The sequence below is a fragment of the Chiloscyllium plagiosum genome, chromosome 9, assembly GCF_004010195.1.
Source record: "Chiloscyllium plagiosum isolate BGI_BamShark_2017 chromosome 9, ASM401019v2, whole genome shotgun sequence".
Taxonomy (NCBI): Eukaryota; Metazoa; Chordata; class Chondrichthyes; order Orectolobiformes; family Hemiscylliidae; genus Chiloscyllium; species Chiloscyllium plagiosum.
The window spans coordinates 50922832-50948680 of NC_057718.1; the positions used below are offsets into that span (position 1 = coordinate 50922832).

The 25849-nt window shown below is 38.2% G+C and overlaps 1 protein-coding gene across 24 annotated transcripts in view; it reads right to left on the reverse strand.

Annotated features, from left to right (window-relative positions):
* nrxn1a (neurexin 1a) overlaps window positions 1-25849 on the reverse strand; it is a 1882581-nt gene that overhangs the window by 117608 nt on the left and 1739124 nt on the right. For 18 of the 24 annotated variants that reach the window (XM_043695933.1, XM_043695910.1, XM_043695909.1 and 15 more), the window contains 2 exons: window positions 14101-14190; window positions 12661-12980 (listed from right to left, as the gene is read on the reverse strand). In XM_043695933.1, coding sequence (XP_043551868.1) covers window positions 12661-12980; window positions 14101-14190 — 410 coding nt within the window. The remainder of the gene's footprint in view (window positions 1-12660; window positions 12981-14100; window positions 14191-25849) is intronic. The other 6 variants (XM_043695934.1, XM_043695927.1, XM_043695926.1 and 3 more) reach the window with 1 other exon arrangement.

Below are 25849 nucleotides of genomic sequence, written 5' to 3' on the forward strand. Positions count from 1 at the left end.
TCCCATTTGCCAGCATTTGGTCCATATCCCTCTAAACCCCTCTACTCATATACCTATCCAGATGCCTTTTAAATGTTGCAATTGCACTCACCTCCATCATTCCCTCTGCAGCTTGTTCTATACTCGCACAACCTTCTGCATAAGAAAGTTACCTCTCAGGTCATTTTAAAATCTTTCCACTCTCACCTTAAACCTACATTCTCTAGTTTTGGACTCCCCCACCCCAGGAAAAGAACCTTGGCTCTTCACCCTCTCCATGCCCCTCATGATTTTTTAAACCTTAATAAGGTCACCCCTCAACCTTCAAAGCTCCAGGGAAAATAGCACTAGCCTATTCAGCCTCTCCCTGTAACTCAAACCCTCCGGTCCCAGCAACATCCTTATCATCGTCTCAAGTTTAACGACATCCTTCCCATACAAGGGCAACCAGAATGATATGCAGTATTCTAAAAAGGGCCTCACCAACATCCTCTTCAGCCGCAACATGTCCTAACTTACTGTTGTGATCAATGAAGGCAAGTGCACCAAACACCTTCTTCACCACTCTGTCTACCTACAACCACTTTTGAGGATCTATGCACCTGCACTCCTAGGTCTCTATCCATGGCCACAACCCTAAAGACCCTACCATTAACTGTATACAGTAGAAATTCAATTATCTGAAAGAAACGTGCAGGGAGTATTTGTTTGGATAAATGATCATTCGGATAATCGATCTGATTCTAAACAAGTGGTAATTTATAAATGAAGGTTATCCAAACATTTCTCGGTTACCTAGCTATGCATGCCATAATGTTGTTTAACTGATGACTGAATGCTCAGTTGCCTAATGCCGTTTTCACAGAACTTAGAGATATTGTTCAGATAATTCAAAATTTGGATAATTGATGTTAAGATAATCGAGGTTGTACTGTACATTCTGTCTTGGTTTGCCTTACGAAAATGCAACATCTCGCATTTATCTAAAGTAACTTGCAACTGCTACTCAGCTAGTGGCTCATTTGATCAAGATCCAGTTGCACTCTGAGATCATCTCCTTCACTGTCTACTACACCACCTATTTTGGTGTAATCTGCAAAATTACTAACCATACCTCCTATGTTCAAATCCAGAACATTTATATAAATGATGAAAAGCAGTGGACCCAGCACTGATCCATGTGGCTGCTAGTCAAAGGCCTCCAGTCTGAAAAGTAATCCTCTACTACCACCCTCTATCTCCTACCTTCAAGCCAATTTTGTATAAAATTGGTTAACACCCCCGGATATCATGTGATCTAACTTTACCATGCAGAACCTTGTCCTAATACACAATGTCCATTTCTCTGTCTTCATCAATCTTCTTTGTCCCCTCTTCCAAATACTCAGTCAACTTATTGATACATGATATCCCATGCACAAAGCTATGTTGACTATCCTAATCAGTCCTTGCCTTTCCAAATGCATGTAAATCCTGTTCCTCAGAATCTCTCCAACAACTTATAGACCACTGTTGTAAGGCTCACCAGTCTATAGTTCCCTGACTTTTCCTTACAACCTTTCTTAATTAATGGCAAATCGGCCACCCTCCAATCTTCTGGCATAGAGTCCAGGGATTTATCCACTTTAATGCATTTTAAGACTCTAACATCTGCAATGTGAATTCTTTTCATGACATCACTATTTAACTCACCAATTTCCTTAGCTTCTGTATCCTTCTCCACAGTAAATATTGAGGCAAAATATCCATTTAATACCTCACCATCACTGTAATGGTCACATTGATCTTTAAGGGGCCTTATTCTCTCCCTAATTACTCTTTTGCCCTTAATGTATTTTTTGAATTCTCCTTCATTCTATTTGCCAAAGCTATCCCGTTTGCCCTCCTGACTTCCCTCTTCAGTATACTCCTCTAAGTATTCACTCAATCCCAGCTGTGTATACCTGACACAGGCCTCAATTTCTTTAGTCACCCAGCATTCCCTACACCTAACATCCTTGCCCTTCACATGAACAGGAACATACTCTGAATTCTCATTATCTCAATTTTAAAGGCTTCCCACTTCACAACCGTCCCCTTACCTGTGAATGGCCTGTCTCTCTGGAGCTAAAACACTAAAGTTTCATTCCAGGTCTCAAAAGATCAAAGGGGAGAACAAGTCATCTCGTGAGAACTCAAACCATAAAATGAGGAAACTAGCTTTGAACAAAGCAGTTCTTGCCCGCACCAACAACACAATTCCAGCAGTTGAGTTTCTTGAGCTTCGAATCTGCTCATTTCCTTCACAGTATAAGGGTTACAATTTGTGCCAAACTACTAAACACATGCCATTGAGACCCCGATGTCATTGAGAATTGATTCAAAGAGATTGGCTAGAATTTCATCAGAGCATGTGGGCCCCAAAACTGCACACAATATGCGAAATGTGGTCTGATCAGGGCCTTATAGAGCCTCAGAGGTACATCCCTGCTTTTATATTTGAGTCCTTGCAAAATTGCCATCATTGCATTTGCCTTCCTAAGTACTCCCAAAACATTTTTTTTGTAGATATTCTCCTCAACATCTATTTGTCACTAGTTAGTGGTATATAAGCTACCCACAATACCATGATCGCACCCTTTTTGCTTCTTAACTCAATCCAAATGGATACTATCATCATCTCCTGAAAGAGGATATCTCTTTCCAACACTGAAATGTTTTCCTTCATCATTTTCTCTCCCAACCAAACATCTTATTCCTTTTCCTATTGTTTTTAGCACACTTTCTATCCATTCATGTTAAACACCTATTCCTATTGCCATATCATATTTCCAGATAGTAATTTGCACTGTTTGTCATCATACTTTGTGCATTTACATATATATATTTTAAATGTGCCTTTTTTGTCTGCTCACATCTAACAAGGTATTATCTTCTCGAGTAACAACTCTTACTTTCACTGTTTACAGACCTTGTTCTACTTTCACTTCATGTTGGTGCCCAACCCTCTGGCAATTTAGTTTACATCCTCAGCAACATCATCCCACTGGCAACCCCAGATGACAATTGTCTCAGGTCTGTGTAATTGCAACTCATCACTTTTGCAAAGGTGTCTCCTGGTCTAAAACTAGCTCAATGCTCTAATATCTGAATCAAAGCCATAAAAATTATATTGGATTTGAAACATTAATTATGTTTCGCCCTCCACAAATGCTGCCAGGCCCTCTGGAATTTCTTTCATTCTCTGTGTTTGTTGTCCTTCCTCCCACACCATGACCCTGCCTAACTTGTTACTTCTACTCTCACTGATATAGAAATTCTATATGACAATTTAGTCAAGGTTTCTTGAAAATAATTCTGTTCTAATTGTAAATGTTCTATGTTGATTATTTGTGATCTACAATCTTCTAAACAAAATTACAGTTCAAGAAACCACAACAATTTGCATTTATTTATCTCCTTAAACAGAACAAAATGTCTAAAGATACTTCACAGAACCACAATCAGACAAAAACTTACATAAGGCAGAAGAAATATTAGGAGTGTTGAACAAAAGCTTCGTCAAAGAGAAGGCTCCAAAGGAGGAAGCAGAAAGGTAAGGAGGAACAAAGAAAAATGAAGGATGTTGAAGGCAGAAGTTATGGGCAACCGGAAATCAGTGTGATTGTGTCAAAACCTAACACCAATTTAATAATAAAGTAAAAGTCTCCCTTCCTAACTTTGGGTATGTTTGTAATATGCTGAATGATAACTGTGTTGGTACTAATGGAAACACTCAGCAAAATGGAGTTTCCATGCTAGTTTGCGCAAGATTTTTGAAATATATCTTTGTCTCAAATGTAACTTTTCTTCCTGACTGATTCTGCACATTTCATTTTTTGTAAATCACCAGTTTTCATCTGTAAAGTCTGTCCTGTATTTTGACCTAAATAATTTTCAAGTAACTGCACAACCCTAAAATACAATATCTTCCTTAGAATTTACTATAATCAATTTTGCACTTAGGCAAACTAATATTTCTTTAAACTGTGTCTAATTCTACATGTATTTATTTAGTTATCAGCAAGTTAAAACTACATTTTTCGAACATTCATTTTTTTTTCCTTTTAGAAGAGCAATCAAAAGCTATAATCCAGATTTTCATTAGGCATATTTTCTAATACATGCTGTGTTTTAGATGCTAATATTTTAGTGTTTTCACACAACAGATTACATGCAAATAAATTCAATGTACGTCTGGATGAAATAAGACATAATTAATCAAAGGACAGTCACATTAATTTAGGAGGATATTGCAAACCTAAGCTAATTAGCACTGAATAACATATTATGTTGTTGTAAATAAAGAAATTCTATATGACAATTTAGTCTGGAAAAGGTTTCTTGAAAATAATTCTGTTCTAATTGTAAATGTTCTATGTTGATTATTTGTGATCTACAATCTTCTAAACAAAATTACAGTTCAAGAAACCACAACAATTTGCATTTATTTATCTCCTTAAACAGAACAAAATGTCTAAAGATACTTCACAGAACCACAATCAGACAAAAACTTACATAAGGCAGAAGAAATATTAGGAGTGTTGAACAAAAGCTTCGTCAAAGAGAAGGCTCCCAAGGAGGAAACAGAAAGGTAAGGAGGAACAAAGGAAAATGAAGGATGTTGAAGAGGCAATAGGGAGAAGAACACAGATATTTTGAATGCCAGAAAGATGAGTTAGATCAGATTTGACCACTCAAAAGATTTCAAAAATGACAGCATTTTTAGATTTCTTAGATTAGATTCCCTACAGTGTAGAAACAGGCTCTTCGGCCCAACAAGTCCACACCAACCCTCCGAAGAGTAACGCACCCAGCCCTATTTCCCTCTGACTAATGCACCTAACACTATGGGCAATTTACCTGACCTGCACATTATTGGACTGTGGGAGGAAACCGGAGCACCCGGAGGAAACCCACGCAGACATGGGGAGAATGTGCAAACTCCACACAGACAGTCTGCCCGAAGCTGGAATCAAACCTGGGACCCTGGTACTGTGAGACTATAGCCTGGTGTTGTGTGCTTTTTAACAGGATAATTCATGTCTTACTCAATTTCAGATACTTTCCCATTTGTATAGCCTCCTATCAAAAAGTAAATACTTCAATTGATTGAAAGAGATGCGTAATCTTCACTCCTGTTTATTGCTAACACCATCCTCCCCCCAAATGCATTGGTCAGATAACAAAACCACCAAATTTATGGTCAAATAGATGATTTTTGTGTGAAATTATATTACAGAAAATATTGGCAAGGGACACATGCTTTGCATTCAATTACAGTGCCATTTGTGGATTAAAGAAAGGTATCTGATGCCATCAATCCGTAAAGATTTTTGATTAGAAGAGACATGTTTCAAATCTATGCTCTAATTAATACCCAACGGAACATATGCTTTTCTTGTTACATATTTTCATACACACTCTCTCTCTTTAGTGAAAGCAAAATCTGCAGCTATGGCATTTCTGCTTTAAAGTTCAAAATCCAATAAAATGTTATGGTTGCCTACAGTAGCATCCCACTTAAGTAAAAGTGCCATCAGTAATGTACAGCTAATAAAAATGTGAAGAAAACAGGTAACTTAATCTAACTCAAAGGCAGTTTTAGGAGGTTATAAAAGTGATAATTTGTAGGCTAGTATTTACTACAATTTAACTGGACAATGAAAAAAATTCAATGAACAACCTCCATATTATCGATCTAAATTAACTACACTTTCTATTATTTATGAGTGGGCAAAGGTTCTATCTACAGATACTACTCCCAATTGTTCAATTAAATGAAGGTAAAGATACTTTGATGACTAAGATTTTTATTACAAAAATCAAGCACCAAGAATTCCCATTGATATCCCATGGAAACTTCCATGAAAATATTAGAGAAATGGTCATTTACATTTCATGTATGGAATTTCTGCCATTCCTGATGGTACTTATGGCAGAGGAATAGAGAACACTGCAGACAAAAAAAAACCTTGACACCATTTTAAGGTATTTCACTTGTGTTACTTCAAAAACCACTCTTGAGTAAAGATTATATAATCTAATGTAAGACGTTTTTCAGCCTGTCAAAAAAACTTGGGCATTATAACTAGACTTATAATATACCTATAATATATACCTATAATATTGTTATGAACAATATTATTCTCAATATGTTGGTACAGACGCATCACCACTGTGATAAAATTACAGCAAATTATTTTCCAGCAATCTGATCAATTTTCCTCAATCAGACAAGCAAAATATACCTCTCCTAGGCATGTGAGACTTTAACTAGAAAAGTTTGTGAATCACAGAAAATCCTTTTGAATACTAATCACTTTCATAGAATTTATAGAGCTATTCTAAACTCTTTCCATCCAGATGTATTAAGGGGAGTCAGAAAACTGAAAAGCTTACTATTGTGTACCCTTCCCCTCTAATACATGGCTCACCTCTCCCCACCTCTAAGACCAATCCTGGAGAAGCAATAAATTACAAAATAGATAAACTATGGTGTGGCAAATAGTTATATGGCTCATTATGACTGTGCCTGAAATTAAGTTATGCTCCCTTACCCCACACTTCAGCTTTTAGCCAGTAGCCTCCCAATTTAAGGCACTTCAAGTGTTCATTGAAATCTTTTCGAATATATTTCCTCTCTTTGATTAATCTGTTCCTTTTAAAAGAATGATTATAGCTGCTCCACAGAATCTTCTCCAATTATTTGCTCGAAGTTTGGTATTAGTCTCTGCGCTAAATGACAAGACAGACTAATACCAGCCTTGGTATTAGTCTGTCCATTCTTTGTTCCTTTTTAAACAACTATATAGGGCGTGATCTTATTTGGGGTCTGCGTGACAGGCAGAATTGATGGCAGAATTAGACAAGTTGTCCAGCAGAGCCTATTTTAATGATGGAAGCATTGTGCTGTATCTTTTCTGCTTTTACAGAGTGACATAGCATTTTTGCACTGGGTAGCAGTGAGTTGTCGATTAAGTAGGATTATTGCTTGTTAACTACTTTATTAATGCTATAACGTGTCTCTCTAATATTTAACTTCCTATCTTACCAAATGGGCCACTTCACTTCAGCTCTGATGAAGAGACACCTCGACTCGGAATGTTAGCTTGCTTTCCCTCCACAGATGCGGCGTAACCCACTGTGGTTTCTAGCACTTTTTGTTCTCAAATGAGTCAGACGGTGAGAAATCTCAGTGAACCTGCTGACATCACATTCCTGCTGGTCTAAAGAGTCTCCATGTTGGACACTGAGGACCAACATCTAAGACATGGTCAATGGGTGGAGGCCATTTGCACCCTACATCCAGAGACATTAGCATCTGACATGTGCCCAGCCACAAAGAATCCTCTTAGTAACTCTCTGACCGCTTAAAGGATTTGTGCACTTCAATACTGCATCTCGAGCTGCATCAGTAACTATCATTGTATTGCTGCAGGAAGGCCTCTGCACACTCAGGGACACACACTCCGCTCACGGACTGGACCAGACTGTACCTCTGGGCTCTTTGCTCACTTTCATAGCACACACTCTGACATACTTAGATACGCACACACACCCTTGCCTTGCCATCACATTGCCCCCTCAGCTACAGCTACCAGATTCACATTATTTCTGTTTTGCCTTGTCAGTTAGTGCAGACACTAAAGGAGGAAGCTTGTCAGTAGGTGTCAGTCAAGTCAAGGGGGTAGCATTCATATCAGGGAATCCTGGCATAGTAGACAGGGGAGTCTCTGATACCAGTCCAGGACATGGTCAGTTAGTCACTTGGGACAGTTAAAGTCAGAATCCTTGTGTGAGGAGCCAAATATCTTGCAGCCCACAGCCTCCATCTTGCCTCTTTCTGCCCCTTTGTATTACACTGTGTGTCAGCTGGGGCTCAGTGATAGCACTCTCGCCTCTGAATCAGAAAGTTCGAGCTTCAAAGCCCACATGAGGGCATGAACTCAAAATCTAGACTGACATAAATGCAGCACTGTGTGAAATATTGCACAGTTGGAGGTGCTATCTTTTGGATGAGATGTTAAACTGGGCCTCCTAAGGATGTTACAGGTCTGTAGACGACACTTGTTCGACCTCAGCTGGAGTGCTACATCACATGAAGGATGTGAATGCATTGGAGAGAATGCAGAAGTGGTTTATAGGAATATTTCCAAGGATGAAGAGCTTCAATTAAGAAGAAGTTGGGACTGTTCTCCTTGGAGAGAAATGGTTTATAGGAAACATGACAGATGGTTTCAAAATCATGAGCTGCTGGATAGAGGTGATCAGGAGAAACTTTTCCTTCTTAAAGGAATAAGAACAAGAGGCATAGATTTTAAAAAAAGAAACAAAGGTAATGTGAGGCAAAACCACCTCGGGGGTCATTAGGGGATGGAATGAGCTACCTGGAAGCACGGTGAAGCAAAGTTCAGTTGAAGCATTCAAAAGGGCATTGGATGATTATTTGTATAAAAATAATGCGCACGTATAGGGATACAGCAAGAGATTGACTCGAGATAACGACACTCATTTACGAGCTGTTGCAGGCACAATAGACTGAATGGCCTCCTTCTGTAACATAACATTTCTGTGAGCTTTGACTGCTTTCCTCCTGTTATGAGAAAGGCAGATATTACAGAAGATGAAAATGGTGGCACCGCTGTTACTTTTAGTCCAGGTGGGAGATGTCCCGTGAGTGAGTAGGCAACGCAGAGGGTATGCAGAATTCGTGATATTAGGGGTGAGTTGGGTGAGAGTCAATGAGGAAAGATGCTGTAGTCAATGGAATGAACGTTAAAGCATGAGCCTTGGTGGGAGGTAGGTACAGTAGCAGAGATAGAGTAATAGATACTGGAGAGAAGATGGTGGCATTTACACTGGCAGAGGGCAGAAAGGCATTGACTGACTTCCTACTGTGCTGGGCATTCCTCCAGAAGCCTGAGACTATTCTAAAAGGGTAACCACCGTGGATCAGGCTGGCTTGATCTGCTGTCCCAGCTTCACACTTCATCCTGGAGAAGAGGACATCTGAGCCTGCATCACCCCATCCAGCAGAATCTCCAGCTCCCTGCCCTTAAAGTGGGGCATCAATTTCCCCACAACTCTCAGGTTCAAGGCAAATGTCAGGAGCCACACAGGACTTTTAAAGATGGCATGGGCACCAGCGTATTCGCCGATTGGTGAGTAGTTCTGAGAACAATACAAAGTAAGATGGGACTAGAATCAGATGTGAGAAACATTATGGGGCAGGGTAGATAGTTAACAAGGTGAGTTTTGTAGGCTACAGTGAGCTGTGAGAACTGTGAGGGGACGAGATATTAATTGGAATATGGGAGGGAGGGTTTGGGATGAAGGTGAGATATTCTCATGTTCTCCAAACATAGGCCACTGTCTGTGAATGAAAGTGAGCTTTTTAACCTGGCCGTTTCAGCATTGGCCAACTGTCTCTCACTCTGATGGATGAAAATAACTTGACAAGAGTTGCTAGTTTGAGGTGAAAACCTCCCAATTCAAGGTGCAAAGTTGAAAATCAAGCCCCTTGTATCTTATATGCCACAATCTGACACAGTTCTTTTATTCAGATCTAACCAGAGCTTTGAGCTGTTTCAAAATGCAACTTTGATCAACATAGGTACATTCATTAAGGAGGCAACTGTTGAGTTTCTGTCAGTGAGAGCTGATAGGTCATTCGAGATTTACAAGAGGGTCTGTTCGCTGTATTGGTTAATGTAATTTACACTCGTCAATTTTTTAATACAGTTCAGCATTTGTTTTGCTGAATGTTGCTTTATAATAACTGCTATCACAATTTCCAACAGTAATGTGAAACTATTTCATAGCAATCATACTTATGTCATTCATTTTCTATTCAAATGCACAACTCCTCACCATTATCTGTGTTAATTTTCACAGTTCCATCATTTAAGCATCTTATCTAGTTCCGCATTACAGTTGAATGCACCCCCAACTCTCCCCTCACTATTCACTGGCCTTATCTATAAATTTATTTGTCTACAGTCCCTGAATCCATCATTAATGTAAATTAAAAACAGTAGGGATCTCACCATCAATCTCTGGTACATGCCAATTGAACTGTCCTTTGCCTGAGTCCTCAACATTATTCCCCAAAGAAAGCAACTCAAACATTCTTGTCTTCAAATCTCACTCATTTCCTGGTTTTACTTTGAATTCTCACGACACACCAACAACATAAAACTGCACAACATGCTAGTCACATTAGCCCTGCAGCGACTTGATATTCAAACATTAATTGGTTGAAGAAGGAACTTTGGTCCCTCACTGGCTCAGACAGCTGCTGACCGATCTGATTGGTAGTTATCTTGTTTTTATCACTTTCACTCTGACTTTGGTACAGCACAAAAAAAACCCTGAGCTAAGTTTTCACTGGCTTGGACTTTTCTCAGATTTTAATTTTTCAATTATGGCAACATTCAATTCATTCGCACCTTTTTTCATTTTTTATTGAGTTACTGCAAATATTAAACTAACTAAAGCTGTAACAACAATACTGACAATAATCAACATCTTGGATGGAATGATATGTGATTGACTTACATAAAGCTGAAAATGTCATCAATCTAAATTGCACTTACTTAAAAAAATAGAAATTTGGCACAGTTTGTATCACTTGAACTGAGATACTTGGTAAATTGAAGCGTTAAAATGTTCTTTTATCACTTCCTGGAGATGCGATGTATAGGGCAATAGATTTCATTCAGCTAAATTACACTTATGAATAATTAATAATACATGTAAACAAAACTCCAATTAAATTTTATTCAAGTTTAGCTACTTCAAATGAAATGCTTGTGAAATGAAAATGTTGCTGCACATGTCATGCATTGAATTGGCAAGAGAATTACCTAAATTTTCTTCCTCACACTAGTGAAATGTACCAGATGAAAATCTTGGCTCTCTTTCAGACTTGGACCATACATTTCTCCCTCTATCCCAAACTCTAACCTACTACTGACAGTCACTCCCTGCCCTTGATTCCAACTCCCATGATCTCCAGTCCCCCCTAGCAAGACACCCATCTCTCTAACAACTCCCTCCTTTATCCATGTGTCACCCTCCAACTTAGGATCCTGGGGCATGCTGTACCAGCAATGACCATGTCCCTCCTTTGTGGAGCTGCCAAGTTCGCAGGTCCAGAGGATGAGAGGTCATAAACTGGGGTCTGCAGTTGAGAGGAAAGAAGCTGGTGTCCTCTTAAGCATCTGCTGAGCTGAAAAAGAGTGAGCATGTCTTTTTTATTCCCTCAGCTTTTACACCAAACAAAGAAGATTCCAATTTTGCCTCTCCCTTTTTGTTCACCTTCTTTCAGTTGAATTCTAACTGGGAGGAAAACAAACCATTTGACTTCGATACAAACCTCCCTTCAACGCATCCATTTTCATTAGAACTGAATCCAACAGACAGACAGGTGGCCAGTCCCAATTCAGAAACGTCTTACAGTTTTGATAATGATGCTGTGGGCCTTTATTTAAACATCATTCAAATTTATCTATTCTTGGCAACGCAGCTTTCTGAAGTGAAAACTTGGTTGATTCAGGAATGAAGTGATCCAAATCCACCTCCTGAATCCAGGTGCTAACCTGAGAGGCCATTGTGATCAGAAATTCCTGGAATAACTGTCTTGTCTCTGATCCCTCGGACCTCTCACACAGTGCCATCCCCAATACTGACCAGCTTCTTCTTCCATTGCTCTGTCTTCACTTTTATCAAATCAATTCCCAATTGACCCCTACCCACCACCCCAATACTCACTCCAGTTGATTTCACACACCCAAACAGTATCCGTCAACCCCAGACCCTCTAACCTTCAGTCAACCTCCTGCCCTACAGGCAGATTTATATATTCCCCAGCAACTAGTGCCTCTGCTGTCAATCAAGCTGTCAGACAGGTAACCAAGCAGTGAGCATCAGGTCAGTGAAAATCTTCCTCTGTACATCTGTTTCTGCATTTAATTTTCCACTCTATTTCTCTTGATGTTATTTGCTGATTCATTCTCTATTTTTAGTGTTTATTGGTTAAGGAAATAGAGCAGTGGATCTGATAAGCATGACATACCAGACGATCTCAAAACCTTGTGTCATGCAATTTTCAGCAATTTGTGGTACCTGTATGATCTGAAGAGGAGGTCAAAAAGCCAATTCATAGATTTGCACTATTCCAGTAACTTCTGCATCATTTACTTTGGCATAAGAGTGTTTTTATGCAATTTATTTTGTTTGCTGAATATGTTGTTTCTTTGATCAAGAAAATCACCTTTTTTATACTTTAGAATGTTCACTGGGTAACCAACCTGATTCTTAATCACCAATATCTTCCAAATGACTGATAGTAGTTGATTTCAATAATTATATCACATATTTCTCAACAGGGGATGACTCTTAAGGTTTATTGTAATGAAACTTAGAACTTGATTGACATTGCTGGCATGGCTGAACCATTCACTTCATTTAGTCACCTGACTGAGTAGTTCACATTTTTGGAGGGGCAATCAAAAGAGTCACAGAAAATACTACACAAAAATAAAATTCTTCATTCTAGTGTTTTATAGAAAATGAAACTTAATGACAAAGAGATCAACTTAACATTTCACAAATTCCAAAAAGACAATGAGAAGAAATCAAAAACCTGGGGTTACTTACCTGAGTCATGACATCTCTTGTGGTTGTAGACCGCCCTTTTCTGGTGGTAGTAGTAGCCATGGTGGTTGTAGTTTCCATTATGGTGGTTGATATTTCTGCTGGCTTTGATGTAGTTGTTGTTTCTGTCGTCATTGAAGATGCTTCCCCTACTAATCTCACACTTCCTTCTATTTTGATGTTTGGGTCACTTTCAGCTGCCATATTAAGTACTTTCAAGCCATTGTAGTATAGGCCAGTTAGCTGTCCCTGGAATGGACGATCTTTGTCCTTGCCACCAATTTTTATAGTTGCTTGGCTATTGAAGATTGTAAGTTGCCGTCCTGTGAAAACATCGTTACATATATAGGGAAAATGTTGAATGTGGACTTAATTTAAGTAAGAACTTTATTTTACAGTTATGTGAAGAAACAAGTAATTTATGAGGTGGTTAATGATTGCAATAAATTACTGAAAAATATTGTGAATAGTAATTTATTGCTCTTCAATGGAATATGTGAGCGATGTGTATTTTCTTCGATAAATCTCACTTTTTTGTTGCTTAAAGAGCAATCAGATGTGTGTGCTCCTCTTTTTCTTTGTAGAACATTCTTTCAAAAGCAATTTTTACTGAATTTAGGATACAAGCATTAACAATAGCACAAAATGTTGCTTCACAAAAATACAGAACGTATTGTGAGATCACATGATGATTTGATTGCCTTCCAGCAAGATTGCCTTCTGGTTTAAAATGAAAAACAAACTGTCAATGCAAATGTGAACTAACAAGTGACACATAAAATGAGAAAATTATGTAGAACATTTCACTCCAACAGAACAAACCTTTTGCAATAGTACCACTTCTTGATTTTTTGACAAAAATCATTTATAATACTTTTAAAGGGTTCAGTTTTTGCACAGCAAAAAACATGCAGCAAATGTCATTTTTATTGTTAACTTCTTTTCAAACTACAATTTCTTCAAATGTTTGAAGTAAACGTTAAAGGGACTTCAGATCTTATTTCCAATTTCATATGAAACACTATTTAAAGTTATCTACAGTTTAAAAGGACTTTGTTGCAGAAATGAAAAATCATGGATCACAGCTAATTGTCCATCCTTTAATGACTAAATTTAGACATATAAATATATTCTGTACAGGATTTATCACTGTTTGTTAAATGTCTAGGATTAATGTTGTACATTGACCACAATTAGATGTCTATATTTAACAGTCCCTTTAACCTTAAGTTAATGGGGTATGCTTATTAAACTGTTGATATTTCATAATGGGAAAAGAATTATTCAACACGCAATGTAAATATTTCTAACTACTGTTTAAAACATTTTGTTTTATTTAATTTTACTGGCAATTTATATTTTAAGTTTATTAGAGTTACAATCCAACGCTACTTGGTTATGTTCAAATTATTTTTTATTTGAAGTTTTAATCAATGTTTTTACCTTTGTCGAGTAGCCAATCATCAACTACTCGACCAAGTCGATATGGGATTCGCTGTCTAGCAATCGCCAGGCGTTCGTTATCATTGTTTCCTTTAAAGTTTAAAGAGACATTTCATTGGTTAAAATCTGTAAGGTCAAAGGTTAAAGGTTAATACTTAAAGCTTGAGCTATACAGTTGTCACATGAATTTTTGAATTTGGATGTTTAAGAAATGCTCCTACAACATTTCAAATTTTTCAGTCATTTAATTTTTTTTAGCAAACAAAATTATTATATTAATTAAGAATTAGAAAGCTGCATCGCCAACTAAGTTATTGAAGTTATATTATAGACAAACCAGAACAACAAATTAAATCATATCATATAACAGCTTTACAAAAGAATATTCATCTGTCTGCTAGTTTTGAAAAGAGCCCATATTAACTAGTTAAACCTTATGTCAGATGTCGGATTTATTTGTGTTCACTGTAATTGTTCACCATATTAGTCTCTTAAAGAACAGACTATGAAATCTTAATGCCTGTGACACAAACTACTTCTTCCATGCCTTAAGATACAGCTGATGTTAATTTGTTTTTTTTTTGCATTTCAAAGTAAAAAAAACACATTAAATCACTCAAATTAGGAAAGCGTAAAGTGGTAAAATGAATGCTAATAGTTCTTAATAATCCATTAGGCTGAAAATCAGCAGTAATGCAAAATTATTGCATATTAACAATATCTATACAAAATCACAGATGTAGATAACAATACTGTTTTTATTTTGAAGCAAATGAGGCTTTGACAAGAGCTACTGTATATTTAACAGTCCATTTCTTTCATCATTGACATTAGGTCTTAAGCAACTGATTATTTTAAATCATTTGTTTGTTTCTTATTGAATTAATTTCTACACTCCAAATCATTTTAATTAAAAAAAATTGATGAATTTGGCTTTATTCCATGATTCCCACAAAAATGGACATTTTTTTAGGAATGTCCATAAATAGCCTGAAGATCCATAGAATGTCTATTTGTCTTTGTCCAAGTACTTTTTCATTTTAAAATTAAAATACATTCAGAGTTTTATATGTTTAACGTTCTATTTAAATTGGTTTTATATGAAGTTTGCATTATGTACTGTCAGCTCAGTCAGGCCTGGAGCTCTTCTGCAAACAGCCCAGGTATGGGTTGACTCTCAACAAATCATCACAATAATTTAAATTATTCTCTCTGACATACCTATGTTAAATATCTGTCAGCTGCAATTCTGACATAACTCAAAACACCCTTTCAAATTTAAAATAACATACAAAACGAACATCTGTCACACCACATTGGAAATATGTGGTAATAACTAGATCAATAATTGTTAACATTATCAAATAACTGAAAACTTACTCTGTTGAACCAAGCTAAACCTTCACTGGATATAGTCAGTTCACATGGCATTGTTTAAATGCCCAAACTTCATCAATAAAAGTGGGAAAGTCCTAAATCTGGAATAATGGGATTAAACTGTTTTAACACGGATAGAACATAGAACAGTACAGCACAGAACAGGCCCTTCAGCCCACGATGTTGTGCTGACCACTGATCCTCATGTATGCACCCAAACTCAGAACACAGAATAATTTTCAAAAATGAAGCATTCAAGATAATGTAGCTGTCAACAATACAGATATAACTTCATTTCTTTCATAATAATGCATTTTTTACATTACATTTGCAAACCTATAATTGCTTGCATTGTCTTTTTCTTAAAATATAACCTTCCAATAGCCTGGCTGGGATAACTATATTTTCACAACACAGTTATCAAAATTTATGAAGCTTAGTTTGAGTGGCATGCCTCATTCACTATCATGCACTGACATTCAGGTTTCTCGCTCGAAACTTGTTTGCCACTTTATTGGAAGTTGACTTGAAAAGGATTCAGTTTGGATAAAAGATGATCATCCAAGTATTGTGCTGTGACATTGCACTTGCTGATTGAATTCGAAGTAGCTCCATTCTTCCACCGAGTAGACAATATTTTGTCACATTGTAGTGTATTAATTCTGTTTGAAAAGGTAGACTTCAAGGGAATAACAGTAATTTAACACAATCTGAGAAAGCAGGGGAAAAAGTGAAAGAGGTCAATCCTTTGAATCTGAAGTAAAGTCTGTTGCAGAATTGAGAGAAAGCAGCAGAAAAGAATCTTAATCATATCTTCATACCTGCAGGTCAGATCGGATAGACTAGCTATGTCAAGCCGACTGGCATGTCTTTTTTTTTCTTTCCTAACGTATTACATTGCCACTGTTGAAGCCTAATTCTATTTTGCCCTTTCTCAAATAAAGGTGTCAGTCACTTGACATGAAACAACATCATCGTTGAAAGGCACTGAAGGAGATGGATAAGAAGCTGAAGCTACAGAAAAACAATTCAAAGTTTAGTGGATATACTTTATCTTGACATATGCCACTTTTTTGTATATTTTTGTCTTCTTTGTTCACATTATTTAACTTGCAGGTCACACCTAAGTAATACTAACACTCACTGTCCTTTCCAGACTATTTCCACGTTTATTGAATCATCAATCGTGCAATGCTTGAGTTATTCAATGAGAAACAATGTTTACTGGGCTTTCTGGAAATAAACATTTGTAATACTTCACCACAATGTCTCCTTGCTTCTGTAGTGGAAATGTATAACTCTAAGTCAAACCACCGTACAATAAATACAGACTGATGGATTACACGTGCATGACAGAATGCTGCACTAATCATGAGGCACAGATAGCATTAGAAGCCACAACAGCTGACTCAATAGTTTTACAACTGCTGTCTGAAGTGAAATATATTTTTGAAATCATGCCATTTGTGCTTTTTTTGTACAAACTTTTATACCAAAACTATGCCTGGACTCTCGGAGAAAGTAAGAACTGTAGATTCTGGAGATCAGAGTTGAAGAGTGTGGTGCTGGAAAAGCATAGCCGGACAGGCAGTATCCAAGGAGCAGGAGAATCGATGTTTTGGGCATAAGCCTTTCATCAGGAATGAGGCTTGTGGGCCAAGGGAGCTGAGAGATAAATGGGAGGGGATTGGGGTTGGGGGGAAGGTAGCTGGGAAAGTGATAGATAGGTGAAGGTGGGGCTGAAAGTGATAGGTTGGAGAGGATGATGGAACAGATAGGCGGGAAGGAAGATGGGCAGGTAGGACCGTTCAAGAGGGCAGTACCAATTTGGGAAGGTTGGGACTGGGATAAGGTGGGGGGAGGGAAATGGGGAAACTGGTGAAATCCACATTGATCCCGTGTGGCTGGAGGGACCCAAGGCCAAAGATGATGCGTTCTTTCTCCAGGCATCGGGTGGTTAGGGTTTGGCGATGGAGGAGGCCAAGGACTTGCATGTCCTTGACCGAGTGGGAGGGGGAGTTAGTGTTCAGCCACTGGGATTGGTTAGTGTGGGTGTCCCAGCGATGTTCTTTGATACGATCCGCAAGTTGCCCTCCTGTCTCCCTGCTTGTAATATCATTCATTCAAAAGACAATACAACTATAATGCTGCCGACTGAGGAATAATTAACGACTGAATGCCACAAACTTATACTCAGTCAATATCAGTGCTCATTAGCAATATTTTAAAGACCAATATAGAGAATTAAGACATCTTTTTGAATAACACCATTAGCTCATGAAAAAGTGTTCCACCATAGCAATTTGCTTCAGCATAACTTTACCAATAAAAGTGGGAAAGTCCTAAATCTGGAATAATGGGATTAAACTGTTTTAACACGGATAGAACATAGAGCAGTACAGCACAGGACAGGCCCTTCAGCCCACGATGTTTGTGCTGACCACTGATCCTCATGTATGCACCCTCAAATTTCTGTGACCATATGCATGTCCAGTAGTCTCTTAAATGTCCCCAATGACCCTGCCTCCACAACTGCTGCTGGCAACGCATTCCATGCTCTCATAACTCTCTGTGTAAAGAACCCGCCTCTGACATCCCCTCTTTACTTTCCTCCAATCAGCTTAAAACTATGACCCCTCGTGTTAGTCATTTCTGCCCTGGAAAATAGTCTCTGGCTATCGACTCTATCTATGCCTCTCATTATCCTGTATACCTCAATTAGGGCCCCTCTCCTCCTCCTTTTCTCCAATGAGAAAAGTCCGAGCTCAGTCAATCTCTCTTCATAAGATAAGCCCTCTAGTCTAGGCAGCATCCTGGTAAACCTCCTCTGAACCCTCTCCAAAGCATCCACATCTTTCCTATAATAGGAAGACCAGAACTGGACGCAGTATTCTAAGTGCAGTCTAACCAAAGTTTTATAGAGCTGCAACAAGATCTCACGACTCTTAAACTCAATCCCCCTGTTAATGAAAGCCAAAACACCATATGCTTACTTAACAACCCTGTCCACTTGGATCGCCATTTTAAGGGATCTATGTGCCTGCACCCCAAGATCCATCTGTTCCTCCACACTGCCAAGAATCCTATCCTTAATCCTGTACTCAGCTTTCAAATCGACCTTCCAAAATGCATCACCTCGCATTTATCCAGGTTGAACTCCATCTGCCACCTCTCAGCCCATCTCTGCATCCTGTCAATGTCCCACTGCAGCCTACAACAGCCCTCTATACTGTCAATGACACCTCCAACCTTTGTGTCATCTGCAAACTTGCTGACCCATCCTTCAATCCCCTCATCCAAGTCATGAATAAAAATTACAAACAGTAGAGGCCCAAGGACAAATCCCTGTGGAACACCAGTCACCACTGACTTCCAGGCAGAATATTTTCCTTCTATTACCACTCGCTGTTGGCCAGCCAATTCTGTGTCCAGATGGCTAAGTTCCCCTGTATCCCATTCCTCCTGACCTTCTGAATGAGCCTACCATGGGGAACCTTATCAAATGTCTTGCTGAAGTCCATATACACCACATCCACAGCTCGACCCTCGTCAACTTTTCTAGTCACATCCTCAAAGAACTCGATAAGGTTTGTGAGGCATGACCTGCCCCTCACAAAGCCGTATTGATTGCATTTAATCAAGCCATGCTCTTCCAGATGGTCATAAATTCTATCCCTCAGAATCCTTTCTAACACCTTCCAGACGACAGACATGAGACTTATTGGTCTGTAATTGCCGGGGATTTCCCTATTTCCTTTCTTGAAGAGAGGAATTGCATTTGCCTCTCTCCAGTCCTCAGGTACGGCTCCAGTGGAAAGCGAGGATGCAAAGATCTTCGCAAGTGGCGAAGCAATTGCATTTCTCGTTTCCCAAAGCAGCCGAGGACAAATCTGGTCCGGGCCTGGCGACTTGTCAATCTTAATGTTTGACAAAATTTTCAGCACATCAGCTTCCTCTATCTCTATCCATTCCAGCATGCACACCTAGCAAATACATTGAAGAAATCTTATTTGTGATAATGAGGTGGAGACTTTCAATTCACTTGAGAATTCAGGTGATTTTTATGAAGGGATTATGGTCTGAATTTTTGTTTCAGAGTCAGGAGGACAGAGTTGGAACAATTCACAGCTCCCCAAACCCAAACCAGGAAAAGTGACCCTGAAGTTTGAATTTTCATTCCAGGCTGTGGTAGAGAAAATGGGACATAATATCCCATGCTTCATCTGTGCCACCTCGTGTTCCTCATCTATCCCCCAAGGGGCATCATACCGTCAATGACAATCTATGCCACTTTATTTACACCGATAGCCCTACACTAGCCCTCACCCAGAGGATCCATGCAGATAAATAACGTACTTAGGTATCTAATGCTGAATTCATGACTTTGATAGGCACATTGATAAAAAAACTATTCACTAGATTTAATTTTCCATTATCTCTTACAGAAGAGTACCTGTATTCATTGGCCCACTTTATATGAACTGTGAGCTGACAGGCCCCACATTGTGATAAGGAATGGTTGTGAAGTCAGTTATGCAGCCCTCATTTTGCAATGATAACACTCAGACTCATCTTAACACACCAAGTGAAATACTAAGTGCTGACCATTTTTTAATTCGGCAAGACATTTTTTTTCCACTATTTAAAGGACATAGATCTCAGCCTGATAGTTTCTTTTGACGGATCCCTTTAACAACACCTTTGACAACCTCAAGGTGTCTGACAGTTCTAATGAGTTTATTTACCTTTCATGAACATTTATGTTGTATATTCAACAATTCCAAGATTGACATTACCCTTCACAAAGGTCACCTGACCTCTCGCTGAAATGAACCAAGGCCATAGCCAAAAGGGTGCTTTACCTCTCTCAAAGAATACCCTAAATTTCCAAACCAATCCAGTCAGGCTTTTGTCTATCAGAACTAAAGTTCTCAATTTGTATTTTGGACTTACAATTTGCAAATTTAAGATCTGATTGAGGTGATTGCACTCTAGCACATGCAGTTGCCTCCATGAACTATGATTGTCCAAATTAAAACTCACCATGAGCTATGGACATGCAACTTAGAAGTCATCTCATTCCCTCACCCCTATGATAATGGTAAGGGATTAGGATTTCTGGATTTGTGTCTTTGGCATCAATTTTCATTAAGATAAAGAGTCTCTCCATCAGCTGAAAAATTCAGGGCAAAGGCTTATTTATGGTTTATGGCATCCTCTAAATGTTTTAATTACATTCCATGAACACGATTTAGTTATACGTGTGTCAAAATCATGCATGATTTCCCTTTGTTGAACTACTTCATTGCTATATCATACTAACTTCACTTGCTCGACATGGAATACAAATGCAAGGAGATGAAAAGCACAAAGAAGTGACTTGATATGTGAGAGAGTTTATGAACATTTTACCTCAAATTAACATGTCTTCTTTGATGTTGTAGATTGACATCTTGAGACAGTGCACCACAGAGTAATAGCAACATGCAAATTTGAATCTCTAATTCTTCCAATTAACTTTCAGCCTTGACCAAAACTCATTTATATTAGAGTATATTTGTTCTGCTTAATAGACATTTGAAAGGCAAGGTAAAGAGAGAAGGAGAGGCTGTATTCATATGACATCTTAGTTTTTAACAGGGCATTACAAAATGCCTTGCATTCAAATAAAAATTTCAGAATGTAATCACTTCTAGTTTCAGTGTCGTTGAAATTGGCACCGTATTGCACAAAGACAGTATTACAAACAGTAGTAAGATAAATAATTATATAAGGTATTTGCTGGTGCTGGTTGAAAAATAAATAACAGCCATGACACCTCTCCTCTCTGTCAAATGACACCAATAGATATTGTGTACACAACTAAGACTACTGATGCTTATTTGAATGTCTCAACTACTATCCTTATTTTTTGGTAGTTTCAATACTTAGATAATTTATCTAAAGTTAGGTCATTGCACTTGCAAAGTTTTTTTGTTCTGCTCAATATGAAGATTGTCAATAAAGCATTTAATGAGAAGATTTCCCTATAAAGGATTTTCTTCTGTCCTCCCTCTTTGGAACATCTCTTCATCTGGACAACCTCTACAAGGATAAGAGTGGATCATCTGATACTTATATATTTGCAAAGCTGTTCCTACTAATACTGTTCTAATGAAATCTACAGGAGGATATGCTTCTCAAACATGGCAAGGAACCTTCAGTCTGTTGTTCTCTTCCCTAAGCCAACATTTTAAGAATTAACCATAACCGGACCTTGGACCATCTTCCTGTTGCTGCACTAGATTGCTTATTCAAAAATATTCACAATTACTCTGGAAGACATTGGTGAATTGTAGCATTTTGTTTTACTCAAGAGGGTTGAGGTTATCCAAAGGTATTTCTTAAGGACAAGCAAAAAGAAGAATGTTCAGCCTGTGTTTAATACAGGCTGTATGTATTGCTCATTAGTGAGTTTGGAGAAGATTTGTAGCTCAGGTTGAGGTTCAGTAAGTTTGCTTGCTGAGCTGGAAGGCTCATTTTCAGACGTTTCGTCACCATACTAGATAACATCATCAGTGAGCTTCCAGTGAAGAACTGGTGTTATGGCCTGCTTTCTGTTTACATGTTTAACTTTCCTTGGGTTAGTGATGTCATTTCCTGTGATATCATTTCAGGTGTTGATGTCATTTTCTGTTTTTTTTTCCTCAGAGGGTGGTAGATGGGATCCAAATCAATGTGTTTGTTGATAGAGTTACCCAGTTGGAATGCCATGCTTCTCGGAATTCTTTTGCATGTCTCTGTTTGGCTTGTCCTGAGATGAAGGTGTTGTCCCAATCAAAGTGGTGTCCTTCCTTATTTGTATGTAAGGGTATTAATGATAGTGAGTCATGTCTTTTTGTGACTAGTGATATTTATGTATCCTGGTAGCTAGCTTTCTGCCTATTTGTCCAATATAGTCTTTGTTACAGCTCTTGCAAGGTACTTTCTAAATGATGTTAGTTTTACTTGTTGACTGTACAGGATCTTTTAAGTTCATTAGCTGCTGTTTTAGTGTGTTGGTGGGTTTGTGGACTACCATGGTGACAAGAGGTCAGAGTACTTTGGTAGTCATATACAAGATGTCTTTGATGTCGGGAGGTCTCTGCGTGTGTTTTATCTGCTTGTTTGGGTTTGTTGCTGAGAAATCAACGAACTGTGTTCATTGGGTACCCGTTCTTTTTGAATACGCTGTATAGGTAGTTTTCTTCTGCTCTTTGTAGTTCCTCGGTGCTGCAGTGTGTGGTGGTTTGCTGAAATAATATTTTAATACAGCTTCGTTTGTAAATGTTGGGATGAATGCCTCTGTAGTTCAGTATTTGGTCCATATGCATTGTTTTCCTGTAGACGCTTGTTTGAAGTTACCCATTGACTGATCACTCTATTGTGACATCTAAGAATGGCAGTTTGTTGTGGTTTTCCTCCTCTTTAGTGTATTTTATGCCTGTACTGATATTATTGATGGTCTTGAGGGTTTCCTCTAATTTGTTTCATGTAGTGATGACAAAGGTGGCATCCACATAGCGGACCCAAAGTTTGGGTTGGATGGTTGGCAGAGCTGTTTGCTAGAGTCTCCGCATTACTGCCTCTGCTTGGAACCCTGATATCGGAGATCCCACAGGTGTTCCGTTGGTTTGTCTGTTGGTTTTGTTCTGGAAAGTGAAGTGGTTGGTAAGGCATAGGTCCATTAGCTTGACAACGTCTTTGCTAATGAAGTTGGATGTGTCTGGTGTATGTGTCTTTGATTCTTCTAATAGTGTAGTCAGTGTTTCTTTGGCCAGGATGATGTTAATGGATGTGAACAGGGCTGTTACACCAAAGGTTACCATTATTTCATCCTCTTTTATCTTAGTGTCTTTGTTGGTCTTCAGAAATTCTTGGGTGGAATGAATAGAGTGGCGTGATTCTTCTATTAAGTGTTTTAGTCTTTGGTGTAGTTTCTTGGCTAATCTATAAGTGGTGTTCCAGGTAGCGAGACTATGGGTCTGAGAGGAGCTCCTGGTTTGTGAATTTTGGGTAATCCATAGAAGCGTGGTGTGTTGGATCCACCTGGTTTCATTTTTTGGAAGCCTGTCTTGTGTAACTGTCCAGATTTCTGAGTCAGGCTGGGATTTGGTTCTCTCGTTGTGGGGTTGGGTCTATTGCCACCTGTTGGTAAATGTCGGTATCTGTCGGCATTGCCCATTTTGAAGAATTCGCTTTGCCCAATATTAAGCTGGTGATGTGAATAAGTTGAATTGCAAAGATGGTAACTGAGGTATAGTTTGTCGAAACATATTTAGTTGAAGTAAAGTTTTGATAATATGTATTTTGAAATTCCTTTCCTAGAGTTTTCCCTTATACTGACTTAGAAAACTTAGCCTCATGATATTATTGAACACAAATTGCTAATAGATCACAACCTTTAGACTCCATTTGTTTCAATTTAGAGAATGCAGACTTCCTACAGTTCAAAATTGTTAAACGTCTTTTGTTACATTTTTAAAGATCATTTCAATTTCGTAAACTGGCAAATGTAAAATACTTAAGGTAATACAGCAATTAACAGAAATTGTTTCACTATGAATGCATTAGATTGGTGTTGTGGTCAAGAGGCTTGCTGAAAAAATTTCCTTTTCATGTTTTGATCATGATATTTTCACAAACTGCAAAGGTGTTGAATAAATGTATCTGAGTAACAGGGCTTTAGAGGTGTCATGGTAACTTATTGAAAAAACATGGATGAATCATGATAAAGATGCCAAAAGGTGAAGGAAAGTTAGCAAGAATCACAAACATCAATGAAAATGGAAATGTTTGTTGGATTGCCTCTACTGGTACCATATATTATCCAGAATTATTGAATCTGGATTCTGGTTATTTCTGTACGTCAGGGACAGAATGCTTCTCCTCACCATAATATACTGGGGTTGGCATTATTACCATTTATTGAAGAGAGGAAATCAAATGTATCTTAATCTAATGAAGCAAGATGATGGTGAGGTGTAAGGCACTGATGGGCTGACCACTTTTACCCACTGTAAATGCTTTCCATATAAATGTTGTTCGAATGCAAATATTAATCTGTGATGCCAGCACATTCAAAGCAGAAATAAAAAGCCTGTTTTTTTTTCCTCTTTGACACACAAAAGGGGTGGACTAATTTTAATACAAAATGACTTGAATTGAAGATCTAATTTGTATCATCTCATAATTTTAACATGAGGCACAATTTTAATGTTTTGCAATATTGAATTTCTCACTTGTTAAACATGTCTCTAGGTTCTGTTTCTAGACTTTGGAAAAATGAGTTTTTTAACTTCATTCATGGCATATGAGCCACAGACAGGAAGTGCACAGTGCACAAAATCAAATTGGCAGGTCACTTATCTTCACAAAAGTTAAATCTACAAAAATGATGGCAAATTTGAGGGGTAAAGAAAATTGTAGGATCCAAGAGTTTTGTGATAAAAATAGAACTTTTTAAAATAATCTAGAATGAGCTGCCTCATTTTTGTGGATGAGTTGTGATTTGCTGAGAGAAGTCTCCTTTCAGTTCCTTGCTTGTGACATTTTGCAGATCTCCACGGAGTCTGAATGAAAGTGCATGGTTATAGATTACTCTGAAGTCAGAATGTCATAACATTTAAAGCCATCCTGTAGGAATCTAATCCACAGGTGATGACAATATCTTGCTTTATTTCTGTCCTGCCATTCTGATTTTTCAATATATAACCGTGCACCTTACAGTGCATTATTTTCAAAAGTATTCATATCTACGATGATTATAAACACAATTTTTGAAATTGCTGCAGAAGCTATGAGATGGCTGCATAATATTAGCTAACTTTTCACAGACTCGAAAGAGTGGCTTTTGAACCAGGAGTATCTCCCAAAGCCATGGCTGATGACTCTTGTGCTCATCTTATGCAGAGTTGTACAGCACGTGTACAATGAAAGTCATGCTGTTACATGAACTATGATAGAATAGATCTGTTAGTGGGCTGAAACAATGAGCATGATATTACAGGCCTCCCAAATAGGATTGGTTTCAGTTCAACACCCTGACATTGTCCTGCTACAAAAACATTTATCCAGCAGTGGGCTACAATGCTAGGTGGTTGCATGATCCTGGCAGATGACCAGTTAATTTGCATACTCAAAGACCCTATTAAAAAACATTTCATGGAGATTGCCATATTATTCTGATGGATGCCACTGAAATGCTGCTCGTTTGCTACTTGACTGCGATGTAAATGATGGGATCTTAGAAGAATGTGATATGTAAGCATACCATATACTTGAATGGTTTTAGTCTCTCCTGGCCATGCACTCAGTAATGGATATGCCGATAATGGCCAGTATCATCTTATAA